Source organism: Mytilus trossulus, chromosome 1, assembly GCF_036588685.1.
Source record: "Mytilus trossulus isolate FHL-02 chromosome 1, PNRI_Mtr1.1.1.hap1, whole genome shotgun sequence".
In the NCBI taxonomy this organism is placed as follows: domain Eukaryota; kingdom Metazoa; phylum Mollusca; class Bivalvia; order Mytilida; family Mytilidae; genus Mytilus; species Mytilus trossulus.
Genome location: NC_086373.1, coordinates 76,393,041 through 76,416,728, shown reverse-complemented (window position 1 = coordinate 76,416,728; position 23,688 = coordinate 76,393,041). Strand labels below are relative to the sequence as shown.

At 31.3% G+C, this 23,688-nt stretch overlaps 1 protein-coding gene and 1 long non-coding RNA gene across 2 annotated transcripts in view; both read left to right on the top strand.

The window, feature by feature from the left end:
* LOC134685361 (F-box DNA helicase 1-like) overlaps positions 1-8,023 on the top strand; it is a 30,264-nt gene extending 22,241 nt beyond the window's left edge. Inside the window, exons 15-19 of the mRNA XM_063545063.1 lie at positions 1,386-1,574; positions 2,117-2,260; positions 2,700-2,806; positions 3,653-3,778; positions 5,936-8,023. Coding sequence (XP_063401133.1) covers positions 1,386-1,574; positions 2,117-2,260; positions 2,700-2,806; positions 3,653-3,778; positions 5,936-6,145 — 776 coding nt within the window. The 3' untranslated portion in view covers positions 6,146-8,023. The remainder of the gene's footprint in view (positions 1-1,385; positions 1,575-2,116; positions 2,261-2,699; positions 2,807-3,652; positions 3,779-5,935) is intronic.
* Positions 8,024-16,235: 8,212 nt separating this feature from the next.
* On the top strand, positions 16,236-21,091 carry LOC134710141 (uncharacterized). Its single transcript, XR_010106099.1, has 3 exons — positions 16,236-16,433; positions 18,762-18,921; positions 19,606-21,091. It is a non-coding gene; the product is annotated as an uncharacterized LOC134710141 (long non-coding RNA).
* Positions 21,092-23,688: the final 2,597 nt, after the last annotated feature.

The following is a 23,688-nucleotide window of genomic DNA, read 5'->3' as shown; positions in this document are numbered from 1 at the left end:
CTATTCGTAATTTTTCGATTCCATTCCAAGAAGACCTTAAATTTGCTGTCAACTTTTTAAAACTTCTCAAGTAGAAAAATATTTTTTCTTTAATCGTTCATATTATATTCCGCTTCGGTAGAGTTATCTTCAGTGAGTTCCAGTTATTAATTTATACGTGGCTTTTAAAAAGTCTAAATCTAAATGTTCTCATTCATCTATTTGCCTAATAAAGACAAATAAAAATACTTTGGTAAAGCTATTTATAATTTCTAAGTTCTCCTTTTTATTAGACATCAATCAAGGACAAAAGGTGTAAATCATTTCAATCGGACATATGATTTAAGTTTCCCGTCTTTATTGTGTATTTCTTAGTAAATTAACTTATTTGAATTCAAATAAATAATAGCACCAAACATAATTAAATAATTCCACGGCGATCAATTTTTATTTGTCACCAACTTGAATATATATTTTAAATATGTGTATTGAATGCTCCCTTGTCTTATAATTCACTGATTCGAATAGACAGTCACACCTGGCAAGATGTGCCTGAGAGGCGTGGTTAAATACCGAAGTGCAAATAACAATTTACCTTTTAACAAGCCATCTACGAGTATTGCCACAGAACCGTGAATACACACATTGTGTCAACCAAGTTATAGCAGAGATAGTAAAAGGTTAATAAGAGTACACCAACATATTGTCTTTACAGATTATTGTACTTTACTTTGTTCACCTTATCAGTCCGAAAATATATTAATTAAAAATAAATTTATAACTTTTTGTGTTGTCTACAAAAATAATTCGAATATATACGTTTAACATAGAAAATTTATCTCATGAATATGTACAATTGAACGCCTGTGCGTTTTATCTTCTTATTATCGGATGGTTATTTAGATAAAGCATAAGTCATCGGCGCGCTTACGATTACGTTAAAATATGATTAAAAACCAAGACTTTTAATGATTGTATTTTAAATCCCGGCATGCAAAAACCAGGAGAAAACGTCACGACCTACAGGAAGTAGTTAATATTTTTTCATTAAATATTGAATTTCTCCTTTATTACTGCACATATAGCGATAAAACTTTGTGAATATATATATTATGTCATAATGAACATATTTAAACCATAAGTAAAAAATCGTGAATTTTCCCTTTAAGATTTCCTGCTAAATATAAAGAAATTTTCATTTTAACTTCTTGGTTCAGGGGTTGTCAATTAAAAAAATAGCTTGCTTCAAGTGATCTTTACATATATTTACCAGAATTCTACCTGTTTAGTTTAGTGTCAACTACTAATTTTCTTAACAACAAGTAATAATAATATATGGTTATGCTGTCATTGCAGACGGTTACTGCTAAACTCTCATAAATTTTGGCATTAATATATACTTTCAGAAAAAAGAGTTGTACAGGACCATTTTATAAAGAAATTTCACAACATGGGAGAATTGGAGAAATATGCCAACAAAACACAAGACCCTGAACTATTGGGAAAGATTAAAATTGTCAGAACTCATCATCACTGTCTGCCAAGTTATATCAGCAAAATTCTCAGTAGATGTGTGAAGGATCTGAAGGCTGCAGGTAAGACAAGGGTTGTATGAGGATTGTATGTGTTGTACAGATTATATGAAAAATAATTCCATATATTTGTTTAGACTTGAGGATTAGCATTTCTATCCTGTTTTAAGCATAGAACAGATCCATTTTTTTAGACAGTGTGTTGTTTATCTTTTTTACAGCAACTCTTGAAACTATTCCAAATGAAATACTTTGGGCATAATCAGTATGTATGAAATTCGAAGCTCCCTGCATTCTTATATGACTTTTTACCAGTATTCCCTACATCTCTGAATGTATTGTAACATCTTAACTTTCACAATTAAACTTGTGTGCAAGAGTTTGGAAGTATTTACATAAAATAATTCATAAAAATAGATTAAAAAAATAAGATGATTTACAAACAAACTTCATTACTAGATACTATGTGCAAACATGGTCATAATTCAGCCTGCTTTAAATTTTACACATTATGTGGTTTAAAACAGTAAAATAATTAATTACATTTCTCTGAAATCCTTGATGAATTTCAACCAAGAAACAAAACAAATGTATATTCTTTTCAGACTTTATATTGTCGACTGCTCACAAGGCTAAGGGGTTAGAGTTTAGTACAGTCAGAGTAACAGATGATTATGGTGTTAATCCTATCCTACAGATGTTGTTTAGACATGTACCAGAAATAGCACAGGCTATGCCTGCTAACGCAAGTATGTAACCAGTAAATAAATAAATCTCACTGTGTGAAATTAATATCACAGTCTATTGCTGTTCATGCCAGTATGTAATAAGTACACCCAGTTCATAATTTATAGTATATTTAAAGTTTAAATTTTATTGTAGTTATTTACAGTAAGAAGCAATAAGGATAAATGGGAAAAGCTTCAGTTTACCCTTAAAACGAAATGTGAAAAGATGGCAACTAATTTTAATTTTTGATCTGTTAATTTGCTAGAAAAAAGAAAGATATAAATGTACTGTGTAATCTACCTCAAACATGAATGATATTAAAAAAATTTAAAAATCCAAAATCCATGCTTAAATCTATTATACCAGATGTTTTTTACAACATTTTATGCTTTCTTTGAATGGCACTATTAAAATTCAAGGAATATTTTAAAAGTAAATCATATTTTCCATTTTTTCTAGGAGAAATTAATATGGATGAAGGCAATCTTCTGTATGTAGCAGTAACTAGAGCTAAGCATGCTGTTCAGATGTCTTCTACAGTCAAAACTATTCTACAGCTATGTGGTGTAAGTTTTAAATATTTTTACATCATCTAATTCATGTTGGTTTTCTTCAATTTATTGAAAACTCTATAAAAGAGTTTTTAATTTTTTTAAAAAGCGTTGTGGAAATGTTATTTGTAGTTTTTTAATCTTTTATGATTTATTAGCTACCAGTATATAAAAAGAAGTAATTCTATAGAACAAAGGTTTTCCCAAATGAACTTATTGTCCTGAATAGTGGAATAAGGTGGATTGTTCAAGATAAATGTCTGTTTGAAATTCACTAAGGGAACAATCTGAATGACATAATTTAAAATTGTTTAAGGATAAAAATTTAAATAAAATTGAGAATGGAAATGGGGAATGTGTCAATGAGACAACAACTTGACCAAAGAGCAGATAACACTCACAGGTGTGCTTCAGCTGGTCCTTTAACAAAAATGTATACTAGTTCAGTGATAATGGACGTCATTCTAAACTCCTTAATATACACAAGAAACAAAAAACAAAATTATAGAAGACTTACAAAGGCCTGAGTCTCCTGATTTGGGACAGGCGCAAAAATGCGGTGGAGTTTTTTGAGATTTCAACCCTCCCCCTATACCTCTAGCCAATGTAGAAAGAACAAACTCACAACAATACACACAGTTCAAAAGAAGTCCAGTTCGATGTTAGAATAGGTAACAAAAGAAACTGAACAAAATGACAATGATACATAAATTGACAAAGGACTACAAGCATTTGCTGACATTCCAGCTCCAGACCTCAATGTTCAGATAATGTTTTTGAAATCGCTATATCCAATTCATCCTGCAAACTGTTCTAATCATAAGGAAGGACTACGTTTTAAGATTTGCATTGTAATTGTAGGAGAGATTTGAACATCCAGTGTGTAGTCAAGTCCTTCAGCAACAGGGTGTTACCATGAAATGTAGAGAAACTGATCAAGAATTTAAACCTTATGCTCTCACTGTACAGAAAGAAACTGTAAAAATGGTAAAATGAATATTATAGAAATAAACAGTATATCTGTTGAAGTCACATTTATTCTTTTGATTTACATTTGTGTAATCAGAGAATACTTAGGCTTTAACCACAAATAGTATATTTAGATTGATATTCTTCGGAAATGGGAAAAGTCAAGTTTCACTCTGTGACATGAGAATGTAAGTGAAAAACAACATACCTTTATAGGATCATTAATCTCCTTTTTTAGCTAACCTGGCCCGAAGGGCAAAGTGAGCTTTTCTCATCACTTGGCGTCCGTCGTCTGTCGTCGTCGTCGTCCGTCTTCGTCCTGTGTTAACTTTTACAAAAATCTTTTCCTCTGAAACTACTGGGCCAAATTTAACCAAACTTGGCCACAATCATCATTGAGGTATCTAGTTTGAAAATTGTGTCCGGTGACCTTGCCAACCAACCAAGATGGCCGCCATGGCTAAAAATAGAACATAGGGGTAAAATGCAGTTTTTGGCTTATAACTCAAAAACCAAAGCATTTAGAGCAAATCTGACATGGGGTAAAATTGTTTATCAGGTTAAGATCTATCTGCCTTGAAATTTTCAGATGAATCTGACATTCTGTTGTTAGGTTGCTGCCCCTGAATCAGTAATTTTAAGGAAATTTTGCTGTTTTTGGTTATTATCTTGAATATTATTATAGATAGAGAAAAACTGTAAACAGCAATAATGTTCAGCAAAGTAAGATCTACAAATAAGTCAACATGACCAAAATGGTCAGTTGACCACTGTAGGAGTTATTGCCCTTTATAGTCAATTTTTAACCATTTTACGTAAATCTTAGTTATCTTTCAGAAAAATCTTCTCCTCTGAAACTACTGGGCCAAATTAATTGAAACTTGGCCACAATCATCTTTGGGGTATCTAGTATAAAAATTGTGTCCGGTAACTTGGCCAACCAACCAAGATGGCGGCCATGGCTAAAAATAGAACATGGGAGTAAAATGCAGTTTTTGGCTTATAACCCAAAAAACAAAGCATTAAGAGCAAATCTGACAGAGTTGAAATTGTTGATCAGGTCAAGATCTATCTGCCCAGGAATTTTCAGATGAATTGGATCATTGGTTGTTAGGTTGCTGCCCCCAAATTGGTAATTTTGAGGAAATTTTGCTGCTTTTTTGTTATTATCTTGAATATTATTATAGATAGAGATAAACTGTAAACAGCAATAATGTACAGTAAAGTAAGAACTAAAAATGAGTCAACATGACCAAAATAGTCAATTGACCCCCTGAGGAGTTATTGCCCTTCATAGTCATTTTTTAACAATTTTCACAAAATTTGTAGATTTTCACTAACATTTTCCACAGAAACTACTGTTATAGATAGAGATAATTGTAAGCAGCAAAAATGTTTAGTAAAGTAAGATCTTCAAACACATCACCATCACCAAAACACAATTTTGTCATGAATTCATTTGTGTACAATGTTTAATATTAACATAGACCAAGGTGAGCGACACAGGCTCTTTAGAGCCTCTAGTTTTAAAAGATGCAATGGTTATCACTCTAAGAATATTAACACTAACCTCCCCTGTTATCCTCTTTACATAAAATTGTTTAGGATAATAAATCAAAAAAATACTTTACATAAAATTGTTAAGGTTAATAAATAAAAAAAATACTTTACATAAAATTGTTAAAGTTAATATATCAAAAAAATACTTCACTCTATGTAAATATGGATAGAAATCAAAATATCAACTTGTTTATTATAGACTTGCTTCCTTGTATGTTCAAGCATATATTTTGATACCATGTATGGATGTCCTCTCCATACTAATACTTGTCCAATGGTTTAAAACAAAATATTTTGGGTAAAAAGTATCAAATTTAAAATTTGAACCAGATGACCTTAAAAATCAACAAATCTTTTCTTTATTGATGTCATAAAAAAAACTCAATGGAAACACATTATAAATTTTACAAATAAGGTTATAGGATCACATCATAACTGGATATACAGTCAAAACATTTTGACTGTGCAAGTAGCACAGTTGCAGTATCATAAACATATATATATATATATACAAAAAAAGTTTCTTTTCAAGTGGTGTACAGAATTATATATTAAAAATTAAATACACAAAAAGAGTTTTAAAAGCAGCAATGTAAACAATGATATTACTTTCAGAGTGACGAGAAGTCAGTGGATGGTGGAGTTTTATCACCAGATATAATTACTGATCAGAGAGCTAATATACGTCAGCTTTATGGACTATTAGACAAGGATAAAAAGGATAGACCAAAAGAAAAGAGGCCAGCCTATGTGATTATGGATCAGGATTATGATGAAGAAGAGGAGGATGAGGAATATGGTGGAATGATGGCAGGAATCTTTTAACTTCACTGGAATGTTTTAGGAGTGCCTATACGAAGGGAGGACTCTTTTAACTTCATCAGAATTTTTAGGAGTACCTGCAAAATAGATATTTAAATGCATAGTTTTGTTTACTATACAGCAATGGTGTTCACTTATTATTAGACTTTATATTTTTTAAGTATTTCAGAAACCGTTGTCTTTCATTGTCCATAAGTTATTTAATGATTTTACAACTGTTTTATTAGGATTGGTTTCTATGTGAATATTTATGTATATTTTTTTTTAATTCTGTACTGAAAAATGATTACAAGTTTGGTATTCTGTTTTCATTAGCCATATGTTAATAAATTTTCATAACGTTTAAGATTGATTGAATATTACTAAGGGAAATAACCAGCTTTAACTCTTGTGTTGTCATTTATACAACATCAGATGTTTAAATAATTACCAGTATGGCAAATCAGATATTAATGTCATGTGTTTTCTATCCTACAAACTACTTTGGAGAGATAAAATAAATCTAATAGAAATATGAGACCCATATCATGAGAGTAAAAATTCAAGATAGGGCATTATTTAGCAGAAAAATCCATTATTTATTCTTTACTGATTGATTTGAAATAAATATTTGGTTCATTCCTATTTCAGTATGACCAATATTTTTAAACAAGATATCGTGTGTTAATTCAATAATTTTTGCACATTTATGTATTTATAGTTCTTACTTTCACAATGTGAAGTATTCCCTGAATGTCTCATGATTATCATACTATTTAAGTGTAAATGTAACATTAATTTTGCAGCGAAAACTGTCATCATGTGTGATGTATGGTGCTATCATAAACTTTTTTTATAAAGTTGTTTGCTTACTATGAACTTGATGAAAGATATTGTTTCAAATAATCAACACATTTTGTCCATGATTTGAACTATTTTTCCTCATGTAAATAAATCAAAGTGGCTTTAATGATTATTCATGTCTATGTTTTTCAAAATGATAACTAGTATGATATTGTATAAAAGTTCTACTTTAGTAAGCTCTCTTTTCCTTTCTTACATAGAGACTGACATTAAGATTAAACCTGTCCCAGAATGCTATTATGGTTGGAGGAAATGCTAATTTTTAGTTGTTTTTTGTGCATGAATTCTCATATAAAACTTATATGAGTTATAACTTCAATAAAAAAAAAAGTGCAATAAAGCAAAGATTTCATTAACGTTTATGCATGTTGTATATAATTTATTAATGTAGTTTTTATGTACTTTGTTGAAATGTACACAGTTATACTGTTCACATTTATACATGTATAGGGAAATTGTCATACTATATAGATATAGGAAGATGTGGTATGAGTGCCTATGAGACAACTCTCCATCCAAATAACAATTTAAAAAGTAAACCATTATAGGTTAAAGTACGGCCTTCAACACGGAGACAATATATAGTGTAACAAGAAACAGCACCATGGAAACAATATACTGTGGGTTCATTATTATTTTCAGTATACCAATATTGGTTTGTTTTTTGGGGTAAAATGAGCCAAGTTTGAATGGTCAACAAAGTTAAAATTTTCTGTAGGCTTGTATGCAGACTTTTGTAAATCCACAAAATGCTATATCTATGAAAGAATAGTTTTCCTCAATTCCAAAAAATGGTGTCCATTAAAATAAATGAATCCACAGTACTGTAAATATATAAACTATTGTGTGCATTTATTATTATTTATTATTGCCATTTTTTTAGACAAAATGTGAGATAGATAATACTTTTTTTTCAGTATACAGTTTATGTATCTTAAAATAACAATTCACAACCAGGCATTAATAAAAATCTCACAATATTTTCAAACAATGCTTTAAAATTGATATCATATGAAGTTTTTAGATTTACTTTTACCTTGTTTTGTAATTTGTTAATCATTGCTTCTAAATACAAAATAAATAAATATTAACAGTTTAACCTTTTAATGTTTTGCATTTAAATCAAGTGTACAACTTCTTTGAATGTTGATGATTTGGAATAAAAAAATAATTGTTACCTATGTTTTAGTGGTATATTTCTTAGTTCACCCTCTGATGTATTGCAACGATAGGTGTTGAGAAGAGCTGAATGACGCCTCCAGGTGCGGGAATTTTTTTCTACATTGAAGACCTGTTGGTGACCTTCTGCGGTTGTTTTTTTATTTGGTCGGGTTGTTGTCTCTTTGACACATTCCCCATTTCCATTCTCAATTTTATTATTGTTATTGATGTTGCATTCAATTGAATTAAAGTTGAGAAAAATAAAGTTCCATCCATTTGAGGGTAATTTTATTTATTATGTCCATGGTCTATGCAGTAAAAAAATAATAATCCAAATATTGAAATATTAAAAAATTTATCTCTTTGACTAAATAACACATGAATTCATATTTTTTTCGGGGACAATTTTTATTAAATTTATTCCAGTGCCAGTTTGATAGACCCCTGCTATTCTAAAAGCACATGGGCTATCCCCCATCCAGACCTTGCACTACCTGGCTACACAAACAAAAAATTACACAACCTCCTACTGAAACTACAGAAATAATATCCCCACTATGAGACTACAAAAAATATATAGTAAGAGACTACAAGAAAATACAATAGAATGCAAGAAGTTTTTCTCATTACTTGGCATCCATCAAGGTAATCCATGTCATAATTAGGATTTGTTTTTTCTTCGCATGTTGATGAAAATGAGAACTCCAGTCATCTCTTTACTCTTTACTATAGACTATCTAACCATCATCAATTAATTGGTCGGCCACGGAGTAAGCTAACTTCATAAAAGCTTTATATTTTAGAAGATGGAAGACCTGGATGCTTTATTCTCTTGCCTTGAGGGAGTCAAAAAGTTAGACATAGGTATGCTGTTTCCTGAGTCGGCCCCGGTGTCATATGGTATTTTGAACCCCATGGTATAATGACCCTGGGGTCAAAATACTGCTATGGTAAATTGGCTGTACGGAAAATTGAACCCCCATGGTAAATTGAACCCCCCTGTTTTTTTCATTCTAGATGATTAATAAAACATTAAACATATAAAAGCTAATCAAAAATTAAAAATCATTAATACAAGAAGGGGAGGTCAATTTTCAATGATTGGTTAAAAGAAAAATATTTGCTTGGTATATAAAAAATTCTAGCTTATATAACTCGTTAACATAGTTATAATATTCCAATAAGTACTTTGTATGTATTTAACATGCTGGAAATGGTATTTTGAAGAAAAAAAAATTCCATGGTATTTTGACCCCCTGCCTAGGTATATACTACTACTATAGACCTTGAACTTCAAATATTCAAGCTATTCCAACTCCTTAACATAGTTATAATATTCCAATTAGTAGTTTGTATGTATTTTTTTAAAACATGCTGGAAAAGATATTTTTAAAATTTTACTTAACCATGGTATTTTGACCCCCCTGCGGTATATTGAACCCGCTACCATAGACCTTCAATTTCAAAAATTCCAGTTATTATAACCCCTTAACATAGTTATAATATTCCAATAGGTACTTTGTTTGTATTAAACATGCTGGAAAAGATATTTTGAAAATTTTACTTAGCCATGGTATTTTGATCCCCCTGCGGTATATTGAACCCCCTACCATAGACCTTCAATTTCAAAAATTCTAGCTTATATAACTCCTTAACATAGTAATAATATTCCAATAAGTACTTTGTATGTATTTAACATGCTGGAAAAGATGTTTTGAACATTTTACATAGCCTTGGTATTATGACCCCCTGCGGTATATTGAACCCCCACCCCCCTACTCAAAAACCTCAAATTAAAAAAATAATAGCCAATAAATTGTAAATTAAATTATCTGCAATATTATTTATCAAAAACAGGGGGGTTCAATATACCGCAGGGGGTTCAAAATACCGCATGGTATTTTGACCCCAGGTTCAATTTTTAGGGGGTTCAACATACCATATGACACCGGCGTCAACAATGTATTAGTTCGTGATTAGGTCTAGTTTATGCTGAATGGCAAGTGGTAGGTCAATCCTATTTGGTATGCAGTTGGTATAAGCATAGGGATATGTTAAGTCAATGATATTTGGTATGCAATTTTATTGGAATTTGTAAGTATTGTTTCAATGAAGATTATATATCCCCTCCCCCTCTTCATGGTTCATTGACTTTGAAACTTTAACATAGTTTACAAGTAAATTTTTGTATTTAGATTTGAAAACGACTTAAAATAAGTCAATGGTATTTGGTATGCAGTTGTTTTAGCATTGGCACATTTTATTTACATAGAGATTGTTTAGCCATATAACTCAGTCATGGTTCATTGACTTAATATTTGCATAACTTGTGTAAGATGTAAAGAGTATTGCTATTGGATTTCAACATTTGCATAATCAAAATTACAAAAAGGCAAAACATCTCTGTGATAACAGTTAACCCGGTATTCTTTGTATAAAGATGCCTCATGTTACAAAGTTTCGGTGTGTCGCATCACATGCCCATTGTCCTTGACCTCATTTTCATGGTTCAATGACTACTTGAAAAAAAATGTTCAAACTTTTTCTAATGTTAATTCCTCTCTTATGAGTACCGGTAATAGTATACCTATATTTGTTTGGTATGTGCATACCTTGCAAGAAATTCATGTCAGTCAGACAGTTTTCACTTGACCTCAACCTCATTTCATGGATAGGATAAGTTTTGGTGGTCAAGTCCTATCTCAGTAACAATATGCAATAGGTCTAGTATATTTGGTGTATGGAAGTACTGTAAGGTGTACATATCCAACTGACAGGTTTCATCTGACCTTGACCTCATTTTCCTGGTTCAGTGGTTATAGTTAAGTTTTTGTGGTTTGGTCTGTTTTTCTTATACTGTATGCAATATGTCTACAATATTTGGTGTATGGAATGATTGTACGGTGTACATGTCCAACTGACAGGTGTCATCTGACCTTGACCTCATTTTCATAGTTCAGTGGTCAAAATTAAGTTTTTTAAGAAAAAAAATTTCTAGCATCATATGCAAAAAGTCAATTATATTTGGTGTATGGAAATATTTTATGATGTGCATGTCAGTCTGGCATGTTTTATTTGACCATGACCTCATTTTCATTGTTCATTGCTCAGTGTTCATTATTTATGTTTTGGGCAGTTTTTCTTAAACCATGAACAATAGGTTAAGTACATTTGTTATATGGAAGAATTGTAAGCTGTACATGTCTGCCTGGCTAGGTTCATCTGACCATGACCTTAATTGCATGGTTCATTAGTCAATGTTTAGTTTTCTTGGTTTACGATAAGTCTGTTTCTTAGAAATTATAAGTAATAGGTCAACTATGCTTAGGGTATTGAATGATTGTAAAGTGTACATGTATTTCTTTTTCTGGTTTAAATGACATTTACCTCATTTTCTTGGATCATGTTAAGTTTATGAGATAGTTGTAGTAAAGCTTTATATTTAGGACTATCAACGATTAGTAAAGAAGGTGAGACATTACAGCATGTGCACTCTTGTTTTCATCTTTTTAGATGGTTTGTATATCTTTTTCAGAGAGTTTGTCACATAAGAGGTGCACCCTATGGTCAAATTGACATAATACAGCTCTAGATTTGCAATTCTAATGGTATTACATTTGTGACATTTTTCAACCGCTTTATGGAAATTAGATAAAGATGAGTTTGGTTCTAAAGATGAGTTTGAATTTTCATTGTAATATAATCCTGTCTCTAATTTGTAGTCCAATGTTTTAATCAAAAGTTTAACATTTACTTTTGCTTCTTGAATTGCTGTGTTTGACATAATCTTACGTATCTGATTTACATCATTGTCTATTTCTCCCATTTATCAACAATTAATATTTTGTCAACTATACATTAATGGTATTATAATCGGGTATGTACCTCTTTTTTAAGTGGAGAAACTGTAGTACAATTTTACTCTTTATATTAGTAGCAAGCTTTTAAGTGATTTTTTTTTTATACGACCACAAAACTTTTGAGGTCCTATATTGCCATATTGGTATCACGTTGTAGTCATCGTCAGTGTCGTCATCATCATCGTCTGAAGACAGATGGTTCCAGATAATAACTTTAGTATAAGTTATTAGAAATCAATTAATTTTTAACACAATGTTTTTAACTACAAAAGGAAGTTTGGGATTGATTTTTGGGTTATTATCCCTAAAGTTTAGAATTAGGAGCCCAAAAGGCCCAAAAACAAGTATTTATCTAGTGTCAGGACAATAAGTTGTATATAAGTATTTTAATTGTTCTGAAATTGTACCACAATGTTTAATATGATAAGTAGATGGTTGGGATATATTTTAAGGGTAATGGGGCAAACAGTCTAGGAATGAAGGGCCAAAAGGAACCAAAAACAAGCATTTTTGTAGTTTCAAGACAATAAATTGATGTTATCTTTCTTTGTCCAGAATGGTTGTTGAATCACCTAAAACCAATGCTCTATGAAATATTCTTTAAAAATTGGAGTTATCTTTCTTTGTCCAGAATAGTAGTTGAATCAACTTAAATGAATGCTATATACAACCAGAGACATATGATACAACATACAATGCAATATTCACTTTAACTACCAACTAATAAATTAAAACAATCTTAACCATTCAGTAATTACAAGCAGTTTGATTACCATTCTATGGTTATGCCCCTTTACAAGTGGAAAAATTGAAACAAAAACTCGTTTCTGTTCTCTTAACTTAAGTTTGTCTCAACTAAATTTTTTGCAATGTCTATATAATGCTTATTGCCTCTAAAACTCAGTTCAAGTTCAATTTTTAGCAGCTTCACTTTTAAAGTTCTTGAGTTATGTCCCTTTAAAACTTTACTAGCATATGCTAGCGGGGGCCTCATCTGTGTCCCTTTGGACACATTCCCCATTTATTTATTTAGAAGTTACTATTAATATATATATTAATTTTAACCATGACTGTATGACATTTTATATTTTAATAATGTATGATGTATTAGAATGAGTAGTTATTGTTGCAAAGTCCATTAGAAATTTGAATTGAGATAAGTTTTGGAATAAGGGAAAAGGAGAGGTGAAAAAAAATGGGTCAATTTTTCTCATTTCCGATTTCCGAAAACAAAAGAAAATTTCTTCAAACATTTTTTTAAGAGGATTGATTATTTAACAGCAAAGTGAATTGCTCAAAAGCAACAAAAAAAAGTTCATTAGATCACATTCATTATGTGTCAGAAACCTATGCTGTGTCAACTCTTTAATCATAATCCAAAAAGAGCTGAATCCAGCTTGAATGTTGTGTCTATACTAGCCCCAACCGTTCATGGTTCGACCTCTGCGATCGTATAAAGCTGCGCCCTGTAGAACATCTGGTTGAAGATTGGATTCGCATTGATTATTTTCAAAGGCATGTATAACGAGATAAAAGGAAATAGCATCTAACTCAGCAGTGACACCATCTCTTGTAATTTTTTATGTTCAACTTTCGATCTTTTAGTTGACTCTAGTTATTTTTTAAATGGTTTTTCAATATTATAATGTGTAGTTGTTCTCATATTAATTTGTTAACACATCGTTGTCAATGTAATTATATGCGACTGTCACACAAGTGATAGGTTTAGCTTGCTATAAAACCAGGTTTAATCATTATTATTTTCTATGTAAGAATATGTCTGTACCAAGTCAGGAATATGACAGTTATTATATATTTGTTTGATGTGTTTTAGCTTTTTGTTTTGCCATTTGATAAGGAACTTTCCATTTTGAATTTTCATGGAAGTTCGGTAATTTTGATATTGTACTTTTTTTTTACATGAAATTTTACTTTCACTTTTTTTTTCTCAGATTTTCTAGCTAATCCATTATTGATAGTTGTTACGTTGTATACCGAAATGTATAATACCAATACTAACTATATGCACACAGACACTTAAGGCACTGTGAAAGGTCCCACCATGGCCTAGTTTTACTGTGCCGAGGGTATCTTTGGAAGGACACCCCCTAAACAACAGCAAACCAGCAGTCGTTCTTGACTTTTTGCACGTTTTTTACGAAGCTAAACTCTGGCTAGTACTAAGGTTATGATGGATCCCGTCTCGAAATACATGTAGTCTGTAGTAATGTTGGTCACCTGCAGCTCGGCTTGAATTTGTTTGATGTATTTCGTTGAGAACCCTGGTGTTCTTATATCTAAGGTATTTTTATATATACTTGGTATGACCGTTGGTTAATATATTTGACAAGAGTGATGTCCTCGCCAATAAACGGATTAACGTGAGGATGTGAGCGACAACAATTCCAATCATATTTTGAGTAAGGAGATACTAAAAAATTATTTAATTTGCAAGCAGGGTGATTCTTTAGACTTTCTGTAATTTTCTGGAAATTATTGATTACAGATTGAACTAGTTCTTTTGGATCTTTTCTTAATTTTATATAAAGATGGATGTATTCAGTAAGATCGCAGGTGACAACCCACGTGTAATGTGAAATACTGCCTTCAAGTGCTATTTATGTCTTTTATTTAACACGTAACCACTTTAGGCCTTGTTAAGAGTTGCAGCCAGATTTGTCCCACCATCTGATGCAGTACTTGTTTCAATAGATAAGCTATAATCTGTGTGTACATATTTGCTCTTAAGTTAATATCTGTAAGAACTACAGGGGTGAGTCTTGTACTCCGTTTGGTGGCTCAAACTTGTTCTCAAATACTTGAGGTTTTTTTTAATTTGTCATCAGTGATCATTAGTAATTGATTACACAGGCATAAATGTATACTGAAAGCTCACGTGCAAACAGCAGGATAGGTTTAAGGTATAATCAAGCATACGCACAAACACACAGATTAAGGTTGGTATACATGTATTTGGTTTCAATAAAGCTAAAACACAGCTATACGCAGATATAAATTGTTGGAAGTTGTTATTACCCTGACTGTATTTCCAATTAATTCGGTGGTGGCATGCATACATATACATATACCTACATCTTCTTAGACATTGCATCTTTGAATAGTATATATATTTCAAAGTAATTCAAAATTGTAGCAATCGACTTTTAGGGAAAAAAATGGTATAGTAGTTCAAGAAACTAAAATACAAGACTATCAAAGGACAAAGGCTCCTGAATTGGGACAGGCGCAAAAATGCGGCGGGGTTAAACATGTTTATGAGATATCACCCCCCCCCCCCCCCCTAAATGGTCTTAATCTTATATCGACTCCTCATTAGAGTTTTTGCACCTTTTAAAAAAAAAAATAGATACGAGCTTAAACATGATAAGCAAACCGGACAAGATCTACATTTTAGGCATTTAAATAAAAATAATCATACGAAATGATCAATACGAAACCAACAAAACAGATATAACAGTGCATTTAGATTTTTTGTTTGAGGGCCTATATTTCAAGTTGGTTCAAATCGCGGTTTAAAATTAAGCTTTGTACCATTCAACCAAAAAAATAAAAATACATTGGTTTTTTTGATATGCTTTATTTAATCGTGTAAGTATTTTGGGTCCCGGTGTACATTACCGTAGAACCAGAGACATATAATATTGTATTATATGTCTCTGGTAGAACCAAAGGGTCCAAAATTGAACTGTACGTGTTTGATTTTATAAAATAAATATTTCTTTGCTGATTCCAACCCTCAATTTCGTTTTTGAATATTGGACCAGAACAAGCAAGTGTCCAATTTCATACTCTTTTAAGAACTTAAAAACCTCATTCATTCTGTGTCAGAAGCTATATGCTATATCAAATATTTCAGCACGATTGTATTCATTGTTAAAAATAGATATAGCATAAGTAATTTTGATAAAAAAAAATGTTTTCTTGTCGCAAAATAGTTTCTTGTCGCTTCTTGTCGCTCATATTATTCTTCTTGTCGCTTCTTGACGCTTCTTGTCGCTAAAAGTCTTCTTGTCGCCGAGACGGTGCATCAAGTAATTTTACATATAGAAAGATTGTTACTGTACAAATCCTTGGGCTTGGTGTTGTATGTTTGTAGAATTCGAAATTCGTATGATATCCTGACTAAATTTAAATTCATCATTTATTGGATTTCCCGTAATTTTTGATAATTTTCCGGAAACAAATGTGTACCCGGCATTGGTAACGGCCTCCGTTAAATACTTGGTTTCTCATGTCATACGTCAGAGATAAAATTCAGTACATTACCGAAAAGACAGTAACTGACAAAAACGGGCGATATTTACTAAACTCTTCAATAAGGAGGTATATAATTGTTAATAGACAGACGAAGTTCAGACAAGTTAGGAGACAGAGACATATTATATGAAAGATACAAGTTAATACAGGTAATTAACACTTACCCCAAACCTACACAAAAGAGATGATAATAATACACCTTACATTTGATATTCATAACAGAAAACACAAACCGTTATGTAGTACAAATAAAATTTAGATCTATCATCTGAGACTACACTCTACAGTACTAGTTTACACTACAAACTTTGCTTTTGTTTGAAGTTCTTTAAAATCCTCAAATTGAGAAATGTTGTTTGATTTGCAGAGTCCTTTCTGAAAATGTGTATTCAGTGTAATTGTTTTGTTATTATCTTGCAATAAAGAATAATGGATACTTATATAACTTTTTTAGCTCACCTGGCATAGCCATGTGAACCTATGCCATCACTTGGCGTTCATCGTCGTCCGATGTCTGTCGTCGTCTGTTGTCTGTCGTCGTAAACTATTTCAAGAATCTTCTCCTCTGAAACTACTAGGCCAAATACTTCCAAACTTTAACTGAATGTTCCTTAGGGTATCTAGTTTTTTATCTACTCACATCTATTCAAAATATTTTCAACTTTAAAAAAATATATTGACTATATTAGATATTACAAAAAAAACCACAGACAAGTGTTATAGAAGCCTCTGATGTTAATACCTGGAAAAAAATACAATCACAACCATTTTCGTATCAACTTAAAATATTTCATCTTTCTGGTACTCCAAATATATTCACACTTACCTGTTGTCATCCATCATTGATACTTTTTACAAATTCGATTTATACTAATCAAAAGTCTCTATAGTTTATTCCTTATAATTTATTATGGGGCCTGATCAAGTTTGGACGGATCGACCTGGGCCGGATTGACTTGGGGCTGAATGGGTTTGGGGCCAGAACAACCGAATACCACTACAATAACATGTATACAACGAAGAAGTGACAGTGGATAATTATGGGAAAATTATATAAAAATAAAAGAGAGGCATATAAATCATTACAGAAATCAAGTACCTTTTAATAATGAGTTTGTCACCAACTAACATTCATTAAAACAAGTTATATGATGAAGAAGGTAATATGTTGTTCAATGGACTTTTTTTTTAATGAGGTTATCTCTCACGTTGTTAGTTATAGGATGAACATTTTAAAAGAAAGTGCAGTTCATCTCCAATGTCTCCACTGTTGCAGCAAAGACATACTCTACTCTGCTTTGGTATTTTTAGACATCACCCTCTTTCAATTAATAAAGTATGAGCACTATATATTAAACCTTAATTTACATAATGTTGATCTATCACATTTGGATTTACATTGATCAACATACAAGGGTCTTTTATTTGGTTTATATAGTATATTAGAAAAGTATAATTTTTTATTTTGATTGATGTCCGCTAGTCTCTTGCTCCTGGAAGGCTATATCATTGATTCTCTCAATTATATGCTAAGGACTTCATAGCTCAAAACAATTATACATTTGGTATTGACATGATTTTTTAAGATTTTTTTATTCAGTTTTACAAGCTCCTATTGCAATATTCTCTCAGAAAATACTTTTAACATAAAACCTCATGTATTAACATATATATATTTGTACTAACCCATTGTATGGCAGAAAAAATAAAGAGTTGCTTTGGTTTCTATATTGACAATTATCATGATTATCAATGATTGATTTTTAAAATTGTCTGATTATCTCTTAAATGTGTTTAAACATTGGTCAATTCTTGTTTCATATAGATTAATCATAATATGGAATGTCAAACAACAACAATGTCTGTAAAATGAAAATGATTTCTTACAAAAATATAAAATAAAATAAAAAGTTGTACCTGTGTGCCGGGCCTTGATAACTTTCACAAGTTTAGGGAAACCAACATCCATTTTTTTTATTATGGCTCAACTATACAGGTAGGATTGCTAATGAGATTTTGCATATTTGGGGTGCACAATATGTAGATGTGCTTATTACATTTTGTCAAATTTTAAGTTTCTTCTTATTAAAAATCTTAAATCTTATAAATCATAAATTTTGTGAAACTTATTTTGTGGTAGAATTACAATGGAAATTTACATACACATGTATGATACAGTCTATTCCTAAATGACGCATAATTTGTAAAATTTGCTTGTAAACAAAATTTTGGTGCAAAAAAATGGATTTATTATCTGTCGGGCATCTTTTTAAAATGAAACCAAAGTAAGCAAATTGAAGATTCTTGGTTTTTGAAATAAATTGTTAGCTAACTATTCTTTTCCCATCTTTTATACTGACTACCTAACTATAGCAAGCTGTGCCTTTAAAAATCCTGTGCTAGTACAACAATATTTAAGATTTTAAGATAAATGTACAACTCTTATATACGTTATTATGTTGGCTCTTATTGATTAGGTGTAATGAATGACAATACAGCCTGGGTTCCAAGATGCCTCCAAAATCCTGAGGTAGATGACCAGAAGAAATGGATGAAAGGATGGGTTGAGAGTGAGGAAGACCTCCAGACAGTACTAGAGGCTCATAGAAGAGCATCTCTAAGTACCTTTGTGACATGGTAATATTGAATAAAATAAAGTATATTAATATAGAGAAAAAAATTAAACCTGGAATATGTCAAAAAGACAATTATTGCAAACGGATTAAAGAGTATGAAACAGTTCAAGGACAACAATGGGCCTAATCAAATTTTTGCAACAACAAATTCTTCCACTAAAACAATCATGTATACTAGCTAAGTTCAGCAGACTGGAACCATTATTAAACACCAAAACTACAAATGAACAAAAATTTTGAGAAAAAAAATCTAACAAGAGGTTCCTGTCAGATCTCAACTCTCACCTTATATCCTAGATTATGTTGAATGAAAAAACAAACATTCAGCAAATTTAACCATTTAAGGTATTAACAAAAGCTTTGAGTCAAATGTTCAAAAGGTAAGAAAAAGTAAAAGCAGGCCAAATTTCAGCGAAGGATTATACTAAATCTTTGCCATTTCTTTTGACCTATAATTAAGATTCTTTATATTCTGTAGACTCTGACACTGACCAATATTTCAATTGCAGATTGTCCAAAATAGAAAAAGTTTTATTTATGAATGCATATAGCCTTTCAATACCATACTTGCTTTAGTTCATTTAAGCTAGTTTCAACAGCAGTTTTCTTGCATATTATTACCTCCTTACTTTTATATTGAAAGGATTTCTACATACAATTTGTGCATTTTATCATTGTATACTAGGTCAGATGACTCAAAGAAAAAGAAAAAACAGAGAGAAGGATTCTATGGAAATATGGAGATGTCGACATACATAAAGGCATATGCCATTCTCTGTAAAAAGAACTATAATGTATACCTGCCAATATGGAAAGCCAAGAAGAAAAAGTAGCAATGAAAACATGGCCTATTTTATGCTCACTTGGCCTTAAAGGCCAGGTGAGATTTTCTCATCACTTGGTGTCCGGCATGGCTGTCAGTTATCGTCGTTGTACATCATTTTTAACTTTAACAAATATCTTCTACCCTGAAACCACTTATACAAATTTAACCAAATTTGGCCAGAGTCATCATTATGCTATTTAGTTAAAAAAATGTGTCTGATGACCCCATCTGCCAACAACCATGGCTGACATGGATGAAGATAAAACATAGGGGTATAATCCATTGTGTGGCTCATATCTCTGAAACTAAAGATAAAGTATAACCATCCTGTCTGGAGAAGACAGTTATTTTGTAGTGCATTTCTTTAAGAAAATAAATTCAAATTAAAAAAAATGCACCTACTCTTTCTCAGATTTTTAAAGCGTAGTGTACTACAAGTGGGACAAATAATATAAAAATTATAGAAGCTTCTACTTGCTCTAACTCAAAATATTGACAACTTTGTGATAAGGGGGTCAAAAATTTAGTTTGTCAGCTTCAGACGTACTAAAACTGGACCTTTTTTTAACTGGACCAAATCACTAATTTACATAAAGATTCGGTGCCCAATTTTTTTTAAAATGTAATTTCACCCCCCTACTTAGTATTTCATGCATAACATATTTAGAAATTAATTGGAAAAGTGTATAAAAAAAATTGCAAGTAATACACTGTAACACTAAGGACACCAAAGGAGGATAACTGTGTCCTTGGATCTCCTGCTTGCATTTTTTCATGTATCAATTGTAAACAAAAATATAAGGTGAGCGAAACAGGCTGAGCTTGAAGCCTCTAGTTTATATGGTATGAAAAGAAAACAATAAACTGATTTATATTGCAACTAGTCCAGTTTATTTCCTAAATATAGTAACATAGCTTTATTTTGTAAATTTCAATTTCATGTGGAACACTTTCTCAACAATCAGGTGTCCATTCAGGGATGGAAATAAGTTGGACATTTGTGTTACAATTTAAAAAGCTATCAGTGTATTAGTTAAGTTGCAGTATAAAAACAATATAAGGTCAATGTCATAAAAGTATAAACTTATTTGTATTTAGTGCAAAAATGTTGAAGGGCTTTTTAGAATGTTGCTCTTCACCATTTTCTCAGCCTCATACAAAAAAGTTTATATTTTCTGTCATTGTCCTTATATTGTATATTTATTTGAATATTGAATGGTTATCTTAATCAATATAATACTACAGCATTAAAAAAAAATAATTGATTGAATAGTAGAGTGGAGGGGAGGACACTTTTTTCAATATTTTTGCTGTCTGTGCGTATTTATTGTTGCTTTCCATTCTATTTTCACATCAACTATTACTGTATGATAAAAATCAGTTATTAATCATATCAATAAGTTTTTGCTATTTACAAATTCATAGTTCTTACAAGGATTTGTATAGTAAGAAGGTCTTACTATAAAAATCCTTGGTTCTTATTATTAAAAAAGAAATGTCTGAATTCTTGTATTTATGTGTTTACTCAAGTTTAAATAGACAGGCAATCTATAAACATTTTAAATATTGTTTATGGTTAATTATCTAAGATTTAAAATGGACGCATTCATGCTAAAAAAAGAAAGAAAAAAGATGATTAAATTAAAAGAGAAAAGGCCATGATTTTGCCTTTCATAAACTGATTACTAGGTTATGTGATCTTTTATAAATTAAAGTGGTTTCTTGATAAACATATTATTTGAACATTTTCTTTACTGTTCATTTCTTTTACAGGTTTTTCAATAAGTTATTCTGTTGCTTAAAAGACTTTGTGTGTTTTAGAATGAAGAGAATGATCACCAGTACATTAAAAAAAAAAAGATTCCTGATACAAACAACCAAAAAGGTTGGTTGTGAGGCCAAACTTGTAGTAAGATATATTACCAGGTGAGTAAATTGTATGTTTTTTTATATTTGTCAGATATCATGTGACAGTACAGCTAATTAAATGTCAGATTTCTAGGATAACAGAATAAAAACCAGAAACCAAATACCTGTGCTTTGATAAAGCAATAAATATAAAACTAATACCATGCAGCAATAACACTATCAATTGATTTAATTCCTACCTGAACATTGGACAAGCACCCCAAGCATGTCACAGAGTCAAACATATTTGCGAATACTCAAACTTCCATCAGAGTGTTGCATAAGGTACAACTCCATGATTTCTGATTCCTGGCTTTGAAGGCATAAAACTTTGCTCAGTGCTCAGAGCACAAAAATCATGTTTGAAACATGAAATCCAGCAATTTGATTGGTTGATTTTCGAGTCTAGAGTTCAAAAATCATGCTTGAAAGTTTTATGACCGTGAGGCCTGGACTTATCACAGGATGTATAGATTAGTTTTAAGAGCGGCATTATATTTTGGTATCATGTGTGTAATATCTCCAAATGATATTGCTAAACCAGCAGCTTAGATATATGATACAGTTCTGGTGTCAATTTTACAACTCGTCTTAAAATCAACCCAACAATGATAGATCTGTGAATTTGCTTTCGCAAATTTTTTGTTCTTCCCTCGCCAGGATTCTATATATACAAAAATATTGATAACAGATTCTGTGACATATACTAGGAATCTGGTGTCTGCATGTTATGTAAGTATGGCTGTCTACAACACAGTGACATCAGATTCTTTTAAATATTACAGGAATCTGATGTCAGTTGGCTATATATTGCTGTCTATAACACACTGACATCAGATTCTTTAAATATTACAGGAATCTGGTGTCAGCTGTCTATATATGGCTGTTTATAACACAGTGACATCAGATTCCTTGAAATATTACAGGAATCTGGTGTCTGTAATGTATGTATGTATGGCTGTTTAAATCACAGTGACATCAGATTCCTTGACATATTACAGGAATCTGGTGTCAGCTGTCTATATATGGCTGTCTCTAACACAGTTACATCAGATTCTTGTAAATATTACAAGAATCTGGTGTCTGTTGTCTATATATGGCTGTTTATAACACAGTTCCATCAGATTCCTGGACATATAACAGGAATCTGATGTCAGTTGGCTATATATGGCTGTCTCTAACACAGTTACATCATATTCTTGGAAATATTACAGGAATCTGGTGTCAGTTGTCTATGTATTGCTGTTTATAACACAGTGACATCAGATTCCTTGAAATATTACAGGAATCTGGTGTCTGTAATGTATGTTTGTATGGCTGTTTAAATCACAGTGACTTCAGATTCCTTGACATATTACAGGAATCTGGTGTCAGCTGTCTATATATGGCTGTCTCTAACACAGTTACATCAGATTCTTGTAAATATTACAAGAATCTGGTGTCTGTTGTCTATATATTGCTATTTATGTTACAGTGACATCAGATTCCTTGAAATATCACAAATCATTTCATGCCCAAAGGAACCTTTATTAGTTTATAACACCATTGCAATATTTCTTTCTGTAGACCTACAAACAGATGTGACATGTGTGCTCCAGTTTGCAGTTAAGAAATCCTTCGTCTTAGAAAAAGTTAAAGGTATGGATAATTTTTTATTTTTTAATTCCTGCTGAATAGTTAATTTCATTCAAAGAATACATAAGGTAATTACAATATGTTGTTGGTGATCATTACAAACTGGGCTAACTAAGGTAACCAAACCAGTTTCATTGTTTTGATTTTTACATATGTAAAATCATGAAACTTATGTTCTTTGGTCTAGGAGCATCATAATCCCAAACGATGAAAAAAAAACTGACAGCATTTTAATAAGAAAATGTTATGTTTCAAGCCAACAAACTTTTAGATTAATACAACCTTAAATTCAGGAGATGAATAGTGTTCTGTACCCGGATAAGGTAGTGATAAACCTACAGCTGAAATTGACTTATTTAAAAATTTAACTGTCATATTTTTTCTTTGCACAAGAGTTAT